General features: G+C 38.5%; 1 protein-coding gene across 11 annotated transcripts in view; it reads left to right on the top strand.

Annotated features, from left to right (window-relative positions):
- The window catches only part of ARNTL (aryl hydrocarbon receptor nuclear translocator like), a 94,037-nt gene that overhangs the window by 41,709 nt on the left and 35,722 nt on the right, over positions 1–16,606 (top strand). For 6 of the 11 annotated variants that reach the window (XM_043971327.1, XM_043971330.1, XM_043971328.1 and 3 more), the window contains 7 exons: positions 331–453; positions 5,934–6,068; positions 9,021–9,168; positions 9,758–9,778; positions 11,428–11,466; positions 11,756–11,797; positions 13,722–13,879. In XM_043971327.1, the coding sequence (XP_043827262.1) occupies positions 9,029–9,168; positions 9,758–9,778; positions 11,428–11,466; positions 11,756–11,797; positions 13,722–13,879 (400 nt within the window). In that variant the 5' untranslated portion in view covers positions 331–453; positions 5,934–6,068; positions 9,021–9,028. Of the gene's footprint in view, positions 1–330; positions 454–4,928; positions 5,122–5,933; positions 6,069–9,020; positions 9,169–9,757; positions 9,779–11,427; positions 11,467–11,755; positions 11,798–13,721; positions 13,880–16,606 lie in introns of all 11 variants that reach the window. The other 5 variants (XM_043971332.1, XM_043971331.1, XM_043971322.1 and 2 more) reach the window with 4 other exon arrangements.

The following is a 16,606-nucleotide window of genomic DNA, read 5'->3' as shown; positions in this document are numbered from 1 at the left end:
CTGTTAAATGAACTGGAGAAGGAAATGGCAAACCACATCAGTATCTTCACCAAGAAAACTCCAAATGGAGTCACCAAGAGTTGGACACAACAGAAAAATGAACAACATTACATTGTTAACATTTTGTTTCAGAGAATGTTTTTACCTCCATCTTTCTTGTCCACTGTGGGCATATTAAGTAAATGGGCATCAGGCTGTTTTTTTAAGTTAACAAAATGAAAAGCTTATGAATGAACCCAGCTATCTCTGTTCACCCATATTAATTTCATTTACATTAAAATTATCTTATGATTGTTTTTTTTTCCTCCCTTCATGCATTCCCCTTTCTAGGATTCCATGAGAAGTTGACTGACTGGAAAAAACAGGATATGAGAAAAGTCTTTAGGTGACTAACACTGCAGTGGAGACCTGGTTTCTGGTCTGAATCTCAATTTTTAAAAAACATATTTTAAGGTAAGGAGTCATTCCCAATAGATATGCTCACTTTGTAGCTATTTTAGTGGTTATTGCTAAGGTTGAACTATTCATTGCAGAAATGTAGGTCAAGTAATAATAGCTCATTTTTCTATAGTGCTTTTAGGTTCCTTGCCTTTGGAGAATGTGTCCACATTAACCAGCTGTATCTGAGTTTAAAAAAAAACAAAAATGGGGGCAGCTAGGTGGCGCAGTGGATAGAGCACCGGCCCTGGAGTCAGGAGTACCTGAGTTCAAATCTGGCCTCAGACACTTAACATTTACTGGCTGTGTGACCCTGGACAAGTCGCTTAACCCCAATTGCCTCACTAAAAAACAAAAATGAAACAGAGACTTTACCCCTTTTAAGTCTGATTCCTTAGTCTCTATAGACAAATAGTCATTCTTTTGCCAATGGTAGCCCTAAAGGATATTCTATGAGATGACATTTATCCTCCATGATATTAGATAAATATTAAATATTAGATTTTCAAGGTAAGAGGCTAAATGATCAGCTACTTGTTGGGTTGTTGAAGAGGGGAGTCTCACTTGGGTGTGGGTTAGACTAGATGTCTTCTGTCTGAGGTTCTTCCAACTCTGAATTTATATAAGGTTACAGCTTTTGATTCTCCTTTGTTTTACATGCTTATGAATTCCAGTAAATAAGGAAGGCATGACTGTACTTCTTAAAACTATGCTGTCTTTGCCCCAGTGGACTCTTTAAGTTTTGTTTTGTTTTGTTTTGTTTTGTTTTTTTATTTTTATTTATTTATTTATTCACTCATTCATTCATTCATTTATTTTTGCTTTGTGTTTTTGATGATCCTATCCTTTATTTATTTCATCATTGTGGGACTTCCTTCTGTGCTTTAACAAACTAGGTACATGAATTTCTGTGACCCAAAATCTTCATCCCCTGATGACCAACCTTTGGGCGGTGAATCTTCTGAATTTAGCTACTCTGTGCCTTAGAAGACATACATGCCCAATCTTTTCCTTGGCTTCTATTCAAAGAATTTTCAGCTTGCCAAAAGCTTGCCCTTACTTGTCATTGTCTTGGAAAATTGAAAGTACCCTTGGTGATGAAGTATAGGGTTAGACTTTACTGAAATCGTCCTTTATCATAGATTCGCTTACTGTAGACCTGAGAGGCAGGCAGCCGGGTGTGTTGAACAGAGAGCTGGCCTCAGCACCAGGAAGAGTGAGGTTTCTTCTGGTCCTGCCTCTGACACTTACCAGCTGCCTATTTCTAGGCAGCTTTCTTCCTAAGACTAGAAGTGGTAGAGAAGCTCCCTAACTACTGACAGAGAGAGTTTCCTCACCTGGGAGTTCCCTATACCGGTGAAATCATAGGTCCCAGGCCCTATCCCTCTCCCTTATTATAGGTATACTGGTCTCTAATTACTCAGATACCTTCTAGAGTTCATCTTTAAAACCCTCCATCGCCCTGGCACAATGGCCTTTTGTGATGAAAGGTCGTATGTGTGTTAGGATGTATTGGACAGAAGACACTTGACTGATGTTATTCTTGAAATGCCTTCCTTCCTTCTTCAACTCTACCTCTCCATCTTCAGAATTGAGGTGCCAGGCAGCTAGGTGGCGCAGTGGATAAAGTGCACTGGCCTTGGATTCAGGAGGACCTGAATTCAAATCCAGCCTCAGACACTTGACACTTAACTAGCTGTGTGACCCTGGGCAAGTCACTTAACCCTCATTGCCCTGCAAAAAGAACAACAAAGACAAAAACAGAATTGAGGTGCCACTTTTTCTGTGATGCCTTCCCTCGTACATGTGCATGTATGAACACACACATGCACGCACGTGTGCACTCACATGCTCATAGGCACAAATATAAACATGTACACGTGCATGCACGCACAAGCGTGTGTGCACACAGAATGTTTTCTCTTTTCAGATAACCTTGTACTTGCTTATCTTAGTACATGGTATATTCCCCTACCCAATAGAATTGAAGCTTCTTGAAAATAATCTTGTTTTCGTTTTTGAGGTTCTACCACTTTGTATAAAATTTTGTTTATAACAGAGCCTTAAGGGGGCAGCTAGATGGCGCAGTGGATAAAGCATGGCCCTGGTTTCAGGAGAACCTGAGTTCAAATCTGGCCTCAGACACTTGACACTTACTAACTATGTGACCCTGGGCAAGTCACTTAACCCTCATTGCCCCGCAAAAAAAAAATAAAAATAAAAATAAAAAAAATAAATATATATATATATATACATATACACACATGCACATGTATACATATACACACACATATATACATACATACATATACACATGCACATATATATAAAATAGAGTCTTCATAAGTATTTGAAATGAATGAACTTGCATTGACTTTTAGGAGAGCTAGGTTCTAGTGCTAGAATTTCTGCCAATCAGTTATCCCATCAATATGCATCTGTTAAGCACCTGCTGTATGCCAGGCACTATGCTAGGTGCTGGAAATACAAATATAAAAATAAGACATTCCCTGCCCTTGAGGAGCTTACATTATAACTTTGACAATGATAGGTAAGCCTCTGTCTATCACTAATATTTGCTTTCTTCCTTTGTAAATTGAGTGATTCCAACCAGATGGTCTATTAGGACCCTTCCAGTTCTAACAGTTTGATTCTTAGGTTCCCAGTTCCATCCAAACACTCCAGCGAATGCTCTATGTTCCAAGTGTTATACCTATATTGTCAATTTGGCTTTATTAACCATTGCTTATTCTAGTAACACCAACCTATTCCCTTCAGAGAACAGTCTGGAAATGGAAGTCTCTCTGATATTCTATTAGATAAAAGCTGAAGCAAAGGGATCATTGACTGGAATTTCCCTTTGCCTGTAACAATCCTGGGATCACCCTTTGCCCCCACAATAATTTACGAGTCCCAGTTTCCTCCTCTGATATATTTAAAGAATCTTTTTTTTTTCTTTTAGGATGCTATGCATAGTCCTGTGGGTATATACCTGTTAGGTAAAATGAAATCTAGTTTTAAAACTTTGCAAGCTTCTCTAGCGTGTCTTTATTATCATTATGCAAGATTTGCCTCCTTATATGATATATTTTCTAGGAAACAACCCAGAGATAGGTGATTTCATTACCATCACAGAATTATTGCCCAGTTGGAATGGTAGTGTACGCACATGCTTACAGAGAAAAATCAATAATATTAAGAAGATATTAGTTAATATTTTACTCCTAGATTTTTAAAAAATTCCCTTTTTGTGTGCAGTATCAGAAACATGCAAATAATGACTTACTTAGATATCAATTAATAGCACTAATGGAACTCTTAACAAAACAAAGACCTACCAAATATAACAACTCAAGAAACATACAGACTGGTGTCATGTTAGAGGTAGAGGAATGTTCTTATGGATCTAATGGAAACCCTTCCCCATGCAGAAGAAGAATCTAGGGAACAGCGGAAAAACGAAGAATTTTTAATGTTATTTACCTACTTTAAAAAACCAGTGTCGGGGGCAGCTAGATGGCGCAGTGGATAGAGCACTGGCCTTGGATTCAGGAGGACCTGAGTTCAAATCCGGCCTCAGACACTTAACACTTACTAGCTGTGTGACCCTGGGCAAGTCACTTAACCCCAATTGCCTTAACAAAAAAACAAAACAAAACAAAAAAAACCCAGTGTCAATCAGTCAACAATCTCAACAAATGCTTTACTATAAAAGGGCCAAACTCCTGACTTTCAAGTCCTGAAATACACTAATGCTTTTTATGACTACACTCTCAGGGGCAGCTAGGTGGTGCAGTAGAGAAAGGACCAGCCCTGGATTCAGGAGGACCTGAGTTCAAATTTGACCTCAGACACTTGACACTTACTAGCTGTGTGATCCTGGGCAAGTCACTTAACCCTCATTGCCCCAGGGAAAAAAAAATGACTACACTCTTCCTTCATATTTTCCTTTGGACCAGCTAGGTGGTGTAGTGGATAAAGTGCTGGACCTGGAGTCAGGAAGATGAAGTAAAATTGGGCCTCAAACACTAACTATAGGACCTTGATAACATCACTTAATCTCTGTTTGCTTCCGTTTCCTCAACTGTAAAAAGGGGGATAATTATCATACCTGCCTCCCAAAGTTATTGTGAGGATCAAATGAGATGATGTTTATCAAGCTCTCAGCTCAGTGCCTGGCACATAATAAGTTCTATATAAATACTGGTTGTCGGTATTTTAATTCTTCTGATGGCTTACTTGTACGAGCATAGATCCACTAGTGTGGGGGCTTCTTCCATAGTGTAGCTTGTAACTCATCCATGGGTCTTATCCTGTGTACCTCTTGTCTTTAACCCTGATATAAATCCCCATCATTGGTCCACTCATTGTGCTGGGGCCTTTCTTTAGATGTCTTGACAGAATGTGAATACATGAGTAAAATACGTGAGCTGCCATGTTATGGCACGTTGTGACTTCTCATATTATGACTGCTCTGCCTCCTTTTCCAGTTATGCATCTTTCTAATGCCATTCTTTGGGCCACCATTACATTGGGTGGACCAACTCTGAAGAATTTATGAGGTTATGGACAAGAGGTACACGAATGAAACATCATGGATGGGTTGCAGTCTTCACTACTGGTAGAAGTATTCATGTGGATTTATGATTCATACAAGCAAGTCAAGACATCAGTACTTTTTTGGTAATATACTGCACCTTGTTCATGACTATACTACCATGTACCTCAGTTACCCTTTGGGTGATTACAAGTTGAATTCTTTGGAGACTGTCATATTCCATGACTTGCTACTATGCAGTTGACTAGAAGAATTTTTTTTGGTTTGTTTTTTCATATCAGTGTCACTTCTCAATTCTTTTCTCCAGCCCCCAAAACAAATAAGTGCAATTAAGAAAGACAAGTGGATACCTTGCTATGTCTGAAAATGTGTTCCATATGACACACACACTTATCATCTACCTCCACTGTCGCAGGAGGCGAGAGGGACACCTCACTGACAGTCCTCAGGAGTCATGATCGCTTACAGCTCTGACCAGAGTTCTCAGGTCTCTTAATGTTGTTTTCAAAAGATAGGAAAAAGTTGGACCATTGTTTCAGGAAGAAGCTTGGAGTCATTATGTAGTTTTCCAAATGCAATCCAGCTTTCTTTCCTCCTTTTCAGTTCTGGTGGCAGTTCATTATCTGTTCAAGATAGTTGTACTAGGGGCAGCTGGGTGGCGCAGTGGATAGAGCACTGGCCCTGGTTCAGGAGGACCTGAGTTCAAATCCGGCCTCAGACACTTAACACTTACTAGCTGTGTGACCCTGGGCAAGTCACTTAACCCCAATTGCCTCACCAAAAAAAAAAAAACAAGATAGTTGTACTGATGGACCAGCTTTATGGCTTATCTATCTCACTACAAGTCATAGTCTAGGAAACAAGCATCTTCATCCACTTGGTTTTTCTTTTCTGAATAATAAGGCCAAACACTGAAGTGATTTTGGATTTCATTTAGGAGGCTCTACGATGTTCTGGGATTTGATAGCATCTGCAGAGAGGAGCATCTCCACGACCTCGCCTTCTGCAAGGAATTCTTCTTCGATTTAGACTTTGCACTGGGCATCCTCTGTGACCATAGTAAATACCTTTGGTGAGCACATATCTCTGTGTTTTATGCCTCACTTGATATTTTATCAGAGACTTTTCAAAGTCTATCCACTTTTGTTCTCTTTTATTTATTGCTCTTGAACCATGTTTTTCAACATTTTTCATTTCTTCCCATATGCCCTCCTTTATCTTGAAGTAACCTTGTATTTTGTTTTTGTTTTTGTTTTTGAATTTTTTGCAGGGCAATGAGGATTAAGTGCCCAGGGTCACACAGCTAGTTAAGTGTCAAGTGTCTGAGGCCTGATTTGAACTCAGGTCCTCCTGAATCCAAGGCCAGTGCTTTATCCACTGCGCCACCTAGCTGCCCCCGAAGTTACCTTGTATTAAAGTATACATTGATTCAATTTAGAGGGACTTAACAGGTTCATTGTAGAGTTTCCTTACCTCCTCATCTTCTGCAACAATTGTTGATATATAGGGAAGGGAAAGGAAGAGAGCAAGCAATTATTAAGCACCTACCAAACACCTATCATCTTGTTTTTGATCCTCACAATAACCTTGTGAGGTAGATGCTATTATTATCCCCATTTTACATTGGAGGAGACTGTGGCTGAGAAAGGCTAAGTGACTTGCCCAGGGTCACAGATCTAGTAGGTGTTTGAGGCTGGATTTATTTGTTTTTTGTTTTTAGGGGTTTTTTGTTTTGTTTTTTGGTTGTTTTTTGTGGGACAATGAGGGTTAAGTGACTTGCCCAGGGTCACACAGCTAGTAAGTGTCTGAAGCTGGATTTAAATTCAGGTCTTCCTGACTGCAGGACCTTTATCCATTGGCCTACTCAGCTGTAATTGTCTTTATGGTTTTCTGTTTGCAAATGCTCATCCTGAATACCATTATACAAGTGACCAGTTGTCCCGTGAAATAAAAAAAAAAATGTTACCTTTGGACTCACTGTAAATCTATCTTTGTCTAGTTTTTTATTTCTCCAGTGAGAAGCTGAGAGTCATGTCTTCTGGTTGCATCTAGAATAAAAATGTCAAGATTGATATGATTTTCTTCTTCCATTCATTGGTCATTGGATAAAGATTTCATATTTAGAATTCCAGCAGTTATTGTATTATATATTATAGGTGGTTGAAAAAACTCATTCTTATTATCATCTGCTCCTTTTTCTGCTACTTCACCACTATCAGTGCAGAAACAGAAAGCTCCACAGAAAACTGAGGGTCATTTGCTACTTTTGTTTCGGTTTATGTGGCCAAATGATTGGTTCCCAGGTGTACAGCCTACCTACCATGAGCCTTTTAGTACTTAGCTAAGTGGGCCGGCCCATGGACACTAGGTACAATATGTTTCCAGAACCATACTTGAAGCCATTCCTACAAGGCAAGAACCTGCCACCACTTGTAGTCCTCTCTAAGTTTTCAAGAACCTAAGGGCTATGCCAGATGAGTTATCAGGATATGTGTTTTCAAACAGTTTTCTCTGCTCCCATGAGTATTTTCCTTCATTCAGAGTTTTGTTTTTGTTTTTTAATTAAGCTTCATTCTCCTTCCCCCACCCCTAACCCCATCCTCTCTTTCATTATTATTCACCTCATTTCATATGATAATTAATTGTTTACCTTTTTTCCCCAGTTACTCAAAGCCCCCAATGCCATCCTAAACTTTGAGCTCCACATAGTTCTGTACTTTGAGTCTTATTCATTGATCTCCCATTTAATTGGGGGGAAGGAGAGGGAATGAAATATCTTCTACAAGTGCATTTTGTTGTTCTGTAGTGTTTAGAAACAGCTTTCATGAATCTTTTGACTCTTAAAATGTATCTAGTTAGAGTAGATACAATTTGAAACCTCATTGTTTCATGTTCTCTTTCCCTCTTTCACACTCCGTGGCTGTCTATGTTTCACCAAAAGGGAAGTGAAAGGAAGTTTTTAATGTTTTGTATATTTTTTTGCTATCCATATTTCACAGTTTAGTTCATTTCTTTTTTTTTTCCTTTTTTCCTTTTCTTGTGGGGCAATGAGGGTTAAATGACTTGCCCAGGGTCACACAGCTAGTGTCAAGTATCTGAAGCCGGATTTGAACTCAGGTCCTCCTGAATCCAGGGCCAGTGCTTTATCCACTATGCCACCTAGCTGCCCCCAATTTAGTTCATTTCATCAAATATTTATGTCATGGGTAAAAAAGAATAGGCCAGATTACAAACATGATAATATGTCTTTTCCTCTACCAAACCTGGACCAACATCATTATGTTATAATATAACATAATGAAATGGAACTCACCTATCCAGTGTGAATTTTACTAAGTAGTTATAGATAGAAGTCCTGAATTTTTTACCTTTATAGACAGTCCTTTAGGTTAACACAACAAACATAATAGCATTGTATCCTAGAGTCCTCCAGTATAGGAAAGGAAGATAGGCAGTGAGTAGAACTCCTCTAGCCGTTAATTAGGATATTCATATAGTTTATTACATTTAATGAATTGTCATGTTAGAAGGTATATTGACTCTAACTTAAGAAAATGAGATAGAGGACTGAGCTACAAAAAGTCCTTGGTACCAGAGGCCAGCATGGGCTACTAGCTAGGGAGGACAGGTCACAGATAACTGGGTACTTGAAGGGCCCTCTAAGATAAGTTTTGCCTAAATAGCGTGGTGCAGTGGAAAGACTCAGGGCCCAGGGACTTAGATTCTGGATTTGTTTCTGTTCTTTACTACCTTTTTGGCCTTGGGTAAAATCTTTCTTCTTGGATCTTATTCCTCTTCTGTAAAGTGAGAGGATTAGCCTGGGTAATCGCAAGTTTCTCCCAGGTCTGACATCCTGTAATTACACTTCACAATTGGACAGGAATCTAGGAGTAGGATCTGCTTTGGGCTTTGTTTATCTGAGATTTGCTAGATTTGGGATATTGGTGGGTGTTTTGGGTCCCCTTATCCTTTTGAATATGATAGTTTAGAGACTGAACTTACCGACTTTTCTTGACAATTTCAGAATATTCAATGGCTGACCAGAGAATGGACATTTCTTCTACAATTAGTGATTTTATGTCACCAGGTCCCACTGACCTCATCTCCAGCTCCCTTAGTGCCCCTGGGATGGATTGTAATCGAAAAAGGAAAGGCAGTTCAACTGATTATCAGTAAGGACTTGGGGTTTTCTTTCTCTTATTTAAACTTTGTTTAAAAGTGGCCAAATATACCATCTCAGCATTATCTTTTGTGTAACCTTGAAGCTGTGACCATATTCACTGTAAAGGAAATTTTCAAATCACTCCTGGAGACAGTTTTACATTACTTCTGTCCTTTTTTCTTCTCTTTCTCACTGACTTTGGTTTTGTCATCTTCTCTTCTCCTTAATAAGTTGAAAGAGATTTAAAAGCCAAATTCTACAATGTGCTAAGGTTCTTCATTTTCCTCCCAGAGCCCGGGACGTTATTATTTTAAGGAAGGTTCTGAGTAAATGTTTGTTGAATTAAATGAATGAATATGTCTGGGCACTTTGTCCCAGCGCATTCACTAAGTGCCCCTTTTACTGAAGGCAGGTCTCTTTTCTGCCTTCACATTTTGCAGTCGTGTCTAAGGCCATTCATAAGTGAATGTGGTCATTCTCTGCCATGAGAGCAATATTAGAGCACTTAAATGTAGGACTCAGATCACTGCCATTTTACTGAAGATCTCAAAAATGAGTTTGTACCTGTTATAATGAGCAGTGTTTGTGTTTCTTTGCAGACTCGATGGCTTTTCTTTTGAGTAAGTAAATTTGCACATTTACATGTTTATATTTCTACCATACTTAGGTAAAAATCTAAAGCAGAGTGAAAAAGTACTTATCATTTTTGGACGAGTCAGAGTGGAATATTTTTGAAATCTTAAACTTTAGTAACTTCAAACTTCACTAAGACTTTTGTGACAGACCATATTTATTTTGTTTTCAGTGAGTCGAATGTTTAAATTATTGTCCTAATATCCACTTAATAATTTGGGTTGTGCTAGTTTTTTTGTTTGTTTGTTTTTTTGTGGTTTTTTGTGTTTTGTTTTTGGGTTGTTGTTTTTTTTTTGGTGAGGCAGTTGGGGTTAAGTGACTTGCCCAGAGTCACACAGCTAGTAAGTGTTAAGTGTGTGAGGCCGGATTTGAGCTCAGGTCCTCTTGAATGCAAGGCCAGTGCTCTATCCACCACACCACCCAGCTGACCCCGGTGTGTTAGTTTTTTAAAGGAAGAAGAAAATCCACAGAGTATTATATGCTCTTTCTGCTGAAGGATTATGGTAGAATTAAGGACATTAGTGTTTCTTTGGAGATGCTTTGGTAAATCTGCATTTATTAAATTCCAGATAGTTGGTGGGGGGGAAGCCCCAGTGGAATAATGAGGGTGAAGACACAATCTGTGAGAAGACACTGCTGCCTTCCCTTGCTCAGAAAGAGTTGGGAATGCTTTGGCTGAGATCTTTCTCCCTGCTCATTTTTTGTTGTTGACATGATCCAAATTCTAGATATTCCAGATTTGGTCTATATCTGCCTTGATGTATGTAAAGTTTTGCCCTTGACATTCCTTTTCTTGAGAAATTTCTCTAAAAAGAAGAAAATGCCCAAGAGAAAAGGCAGACTTCTTTATTTGGCCCTACCTTGTGGGCAGAATGTTGTTATTCAGATGAGGCTTTGGAACCACCAGATGAGTGGTTTTCAGACTTTTCCACTGACCTTCAGAGTTCAATGATGCATCCACAAGAATTCCCTAAAAGGAAAGTGGAGTCACAGCAGACATTGAATTTGCACCTGAGGTTATGTTAAGGCTCTGCTATATTGCCTTTTGAAATAGAAGGGTTCCAGGATACACCCTCATGCACTCACGCACTCATTCAACCATCACAAGAACGTTATCCCTTCCAAAAATTTGAAATCCCAATGTACTCAAAAATTCCCAGAGAAGAAGGAAGAAAAACATGCAGCAGGCCTTTAGGTCAGTCCCTCTGGTGTTAGTACTCAAGTCTCTTTCCATTTCTGATACGACATTGTTTTGATCCATCATAGGACTTTGCAAATAGATGCTCATTTATCCAGAATGACTAGAGAGTGGGGTGTGGTTACAGTAATATTCTCCTTGATTGAATGGTACGATCTATGTCATGCTGATTTAAAAGGAGAGAACAATAAGACACTTTACAGTTCATGTTAATGCTATGCCAAACCTAAGTATAATTGTTCTTTGATCTGGAGAGCATTTCAGTGTCTTTTGTTTAACTCCAATCCTTTAGTCAGTATTCTTCTAGGGGTTGAGGATATTGTGCACTTTGGTTAGTCTGGCTGCTTGGATTCTGGATAAATGGGAGCCTTCCATATTATGAAGAAACTTTTGTGAATACTTTAGTAATGAGTTTGAATATTTTTGTTTTGTTTTCAGAGAAAGTATGGATACAGACAAAGATGACCAGCATGGAAGGTACATTATGCATCTTTATTAATGTGTATGTTTCAGGGGAGTGACTGCTGTTATTTTTGTATGTTTGGTTAATTTGCATATAACACAGAACAATTACTCCCCTTCCCCCAAATTATGAAAGAGATGGTAATGACCCTTCTCTCAGTCACAGTACCACTTCATGGCATTGCCCAGGGGACAAGGGCCTAAAGGTAAATAAAAACAGTAGAAGTTGAGAAAAGAAATGGGAAAGAAAATGGCTGACTCTAGCACTAATGTTCTGGGCTTTGTGGGGGTTTTTCTCTTCTAGGTTGGAATACCCAGACCAGCAGGGCAGAATCAGAAATGCCAGGTAAATTCCCAGACTCATTGCATATTTTACTTATGATGACTCATCCTGATGGATACTAAAGAAAAGATACCACTATATCCATTCATTAGGGACAAGGGAGGAGAAAGGAGTTGACTTGTAACCTGCTGGGCCTTATGCTAGGCTCTTCTCTCCAGGTTAGGTTGACCCCATTCTCAGCTCTTTTAGCAGGTTGGTGGCTCAGGGGACTATGGAGGCAACAGAGGATGTCTCAAAGCTAAAAATATCTCTGCAGCTTTAGCAGATTATTGACTGTTAGAGGGGATTTTAACTTGAAGGGCAAGGAACGTCCCTAGACACTTGGACTCTGCTCCATTCTAAGCCAGAGCAAAGCCTTTATTGAACAGGTCAGTGTTTAAACCCAGATTTGGGGTGATGCTTTGCTGTCATAATGAGGCCAAATGGCATATCTCTTACCCATACACACGGTTCGTTCAAAGCTGACTGCAGATGTTTCCTGAAGTCAGTTATTTCTGCCCTGCTCATTGTTTTTAATAGGGGATTTTTTTTTTCTATTTCTTCATGCCATGAATACAGACACTTAGGCTGTGTCCTAGCAAACAGGATATGAAGCTGTGAAATTTGTTTGAACTGTGTCACCAGGGATTTTCCTTACATTATGTAAGTGGCAGAACTGGTGCTTCTGGTCCCTACCGTATGGATCTTCTGTATAGATCAGCAGAGCACGTTTTGATTCTGGTTCTGTTTGCTCTCCACATACAGACCCAGCCTTAGTCTCTGTTTGAGCACAGTTATAGAAGGATGGTGATCACCTCTCAGGGAGATAGTGTCTGCTAGCAAAGGAGATATGACCTGGAAAGGTAATGTTAGCGTTTATGGTGTTATGGCTTAGGAAAAAGTTTCTCCCGTGGCACTGAGTGATTGGCATGTAGGTCATCTTGAAGGATAGCGACTTTTTAAAAATAAAGCCCTCGGTCAGGTGTATAATCCATTTGCATTCTACAGGGTGGGGGGTGGGGGCTACAGAAGTTGATGAAAGGATGTAAGGGTTATTAAACAGTGACTCATTGAATGAGTCATTGACAGACTATTTTTTAACTAGAAAGATACCTGAAATATACTTCCTAAAGAAAAACAGGATGATCTTTTTAAAACTCAAAGGATGGGTAACTGTAGAACAAATCCCCAACTAATAACTACTATAAGGGTGGGAGTGCTTTTCTTTCTTTTCTTTTCTTTCTTTTTTTTAAAAGAAGGACAGAAAGTAAGAAAGTGAAAATAGAGTGGGAAATATTTCACGTTACCAGATTAGTTTGAATCTAGGCCATACCCTTAAAATGAGATCTCTTTTGAAGGAAAGAAATACATGTACTTAGTATAATGTTCTGGATCAGTGTATATGAAAAGGAATTAAATTTTCAAAGAAGTGAAAGCTTCATTTATCTTTCTTGATTTTTTTTCCTATAATAATTAAATGCCAATTGAATATTCATTATATCCAGCAGTTTAAGATTTTACTTTGGGGGGGTGGGATAGGAAAAGAACCTATTGTACTAAAAGTATAATTGTAAACTAAACATCAGATTTTATAAAAGCCAAATTGGGGGGGGGGGCAAAAGTGAAGTTTATATGTATACTAAATTAGTAAGGTAAACATAAAAGAGAGAACTGTTGGAATGTTCCAGCTAATTGTAGTACTAAGTAAAATAAGATAATTACAGTATAATTAAAGTTTTACTAAGGTAGTAGTGAGCCAAGAAATAATATGTATGTGAAGCATTTTGAGTGTTATATAAATGTTAACTATTACTATTATAGTCAAACTTCCAGTTTTGAACATTGTGTAAATTCTAAATTTGACATGTTAGATGAATATTTAAAGGAGATACATTTCTATTTTGGGCCATTTTGTTCTGTGAATAATCATTTTTATGTTGTTGCTTAGGGAAGCTCACAGTCAAATTGAAAAAAGGCGTCGAGATAAAATGAACAGTTTTATTGATGAACTAGCTTCTTTGGTACCAACATGCAATGCAATGTCCAGAAAGTTGGATAAGCTTACTGTATTAAGAATGGCTGTTCAACATATGAAAACTTTACGAGGTGAGTCACTTTTGTCAGAGAATTTGTGTTTTGTTTTTTTCCTTCGGTTCTCTAAATAGTGTAGTTTTCTGTCCCTTCCAAAGTACCTAACCAAATATTATCATTTGCAAATTGTCATCCCTTTAAAAATGTATTGCCATTTTATCATTGAATGGGATTCCAAATGATCATTTTCTGCAACTATAATAAATACACAATACATTAAAAAAGAAAGAATGTTGGTCTTAGAGTCAAGAGACCTGGGATTAAGTCCAGCCCAACTTCTATTGAGTTGTAGAAACACTGGAATTTAAGGTAGAAAACCTGGGTTTAAGGCTATGCACCATCACTTTGAGAGGTGTGTGACTTAGCCAAATTGCTTTGGCACCTCTGAGCCTCACTTTTTTTTCCAATCTATAAAAATGGAGATAATAATACTCACAGGGTTTTTGTCTAGAAGAAATGAGAAGGGGGTGCAGCTAGGTGGCGCAGTGGATAAAGCACCGGCCCTGGATTCAGGAGGACCTGAGTTCAAATCCAGCCTCAGACACTTGACACTTACTAGCTGTGTGACCCTGGGCAAGTCACTTAACCCCCATTGCCCCGCAAAAAAAAAAAAAAAAGAATAGAAGAAATGAGAAGACCTTTTTGAGTATTAGTACCTCTGTTACCTGTTATTATTTAGCCATAATACATATGAGTTTAAAGGAATCCTTTCACATGGATATAGGATATGGTATCAACTCTTTCATCTTCTAGCATATATGTAGTCTTGACCATGGAGCTACATGCACACAAAAATGAAATGTGTTATGTTGTTATTAATTCACACAAGTACCACTCCAGTATCTCATCATTTCCTGGAGGTAACCTAGGGTTTTAGACAGCTATGTCAACTCTGCCCAAGTTTGGTTTAAGTGGGAAGCATCTGAGTTGTATGTGGCAACAGACAGTGTTTGCTGTCTGACATCAACCTAGTTAATCACAAAAGGCTGGTTACCAGGTGATAGATTTGTTTGTGTGTTTGCTTGTTCATTCATTTGTTTGTTGGTGGAAGGGATGGAGTTCGACCATAGAGAACCATAAAATGGAGGGGGATACAAAACTGTCTTTGTAACTTCACAGCCCTCTTCAGCTTTCTCAATGTAGCTGTGAGAAGGCACTAAGCATCATTTTTAAACTGTCTGCAAATGGTTGTAATATTTCATCTTTGTCTAACAAACAGTAAGTTGAAATACTGTTGGAGGAATGGAATTATGATAAAGGTAAATAAAAAAGTTAGAAGAGTTGGTTTCATTTCATTGACTTTGGGTACACAAAACTTCATTTCATGGTACTCTTAGTCATCTCATCTTACAGTACTCATGAAAAGATTAAGCATATAGTCTGCCATGAAGATATTTGTAGTACATGCCCCAGCAACTATCTCAAAGGATGAAGAAATAGAAATACTATGAAGAATTTGGTAATATTCTTCAAATCAAGTCATCAGATACCTCGGTACATTTTGACGTAAATATGGGCACAGGGAAGGGACAACAAAAAATACGTTGGGTTTAAGAAAAGATAAAAGTGTGGAGACTTATAGATGCCTCAAAAACCTGATATCTGTATGTTGTGAATACATTCTTCAAGTAGGAATGTTTGAATTTGGTGAGTACCTAGCACCATTATGAAACATTACATTATGTCTGAAAAGAGAGAAAACAGATCATTCTAGATTTAGTAGTTATTTTAAAAATTACTATCTGTAATCAGATTTACTATAGAGAGGAAAAAAAGTGGACTAGCAGATTAAAAAGAGAATAAAGAGGCAGCTAGGTGGTACAGTGGGTAAAGCACCAGCCCTGGATTCAGGAGGACCTGAGTTCAAATCTGGCCCCTGACACTTGACACTTACTAGCTTTGTGACCCTGGGCAAGTCACTTAACCCTCATTGCTCTGCAAAACAAAAAACAAATAAGTAAAATAAAATAAAATAAAAAGATGATAGAAATGAGAGTAGACAATACTATGTACCATCAGAGGAGCTTAAACCTGGTCTGTTTGAACAAGGATGTAACTCCAAAAAATGCAAAATGGACAAAGGAGAAACCATTGCCTTTGACAATATTCTTTTCTTAGAATAATTAAAATGAAACAAATGGTCACCCCATGGTGGAGGCTGAAAGTACCCCCAGAATTCTCAGTTCACCAGCAAATGTTTGACCTCCTTGATAAGTGTAGACATGGGGCAGGTAAGGGTAGCACTGCTTCAGAGTGAGAGTTTACATATAGAATGTTACAGAACATTAGGAAACAAAGCAGGAGAAACTCTGTCTCCTGGCCTTTCTTAAGTGCTCACTCTGTGGCAGGCACTGTGCTAAGCACTAAGAATATAAAGTCCTAGCTCTCAAAGAGCTCCCAATTTTATGGGGCACTTGAGAAAACAAATATGTAAAGCGCCTAGCTGGAGAGCCAGGCAAGTCAGAAGATCTGGAAAGGATTTAGAGATGATAGTGAAAGGAAGACAACAAATAGATAGAAAATGAAGCAGACTTGCCTGCATTTCTGGTTGGGTATGTTCTTCTCAATGACAACAGTGGAACTACCACTTCAGACTCTGCCACCCATTGTACTATATAAGAAAAGGGTGGTGGTACCTACAAAGTCAGGTGGCTTTAGGCTGACATATATGCAAAGGAAAATCTGTACAAGAGACTACAGACAGAAAAAAGGGATTGATTTTTGAGATGGACCCAAGAGGTC

This window comes from Dromiciops gliroides, chromosome 6 (genome assembly GCF_019393635.1).
Source record: "Dromiciops gliroides isolate mDroGli1 chromosome 6, mDroGli1.pri, whole genome shotgun sequence".
Taxonomy (NCBI): domain Eukaryota; kingdom Metazoa; phylum Chordata; class Mammalia; order Microbiotheria; family Microbiotheriidae; genus Dromiciops; species Dromiciops gliroides.
This window is presented reverse-complemented; position numbering and strand designations above follow the sequence as displayed.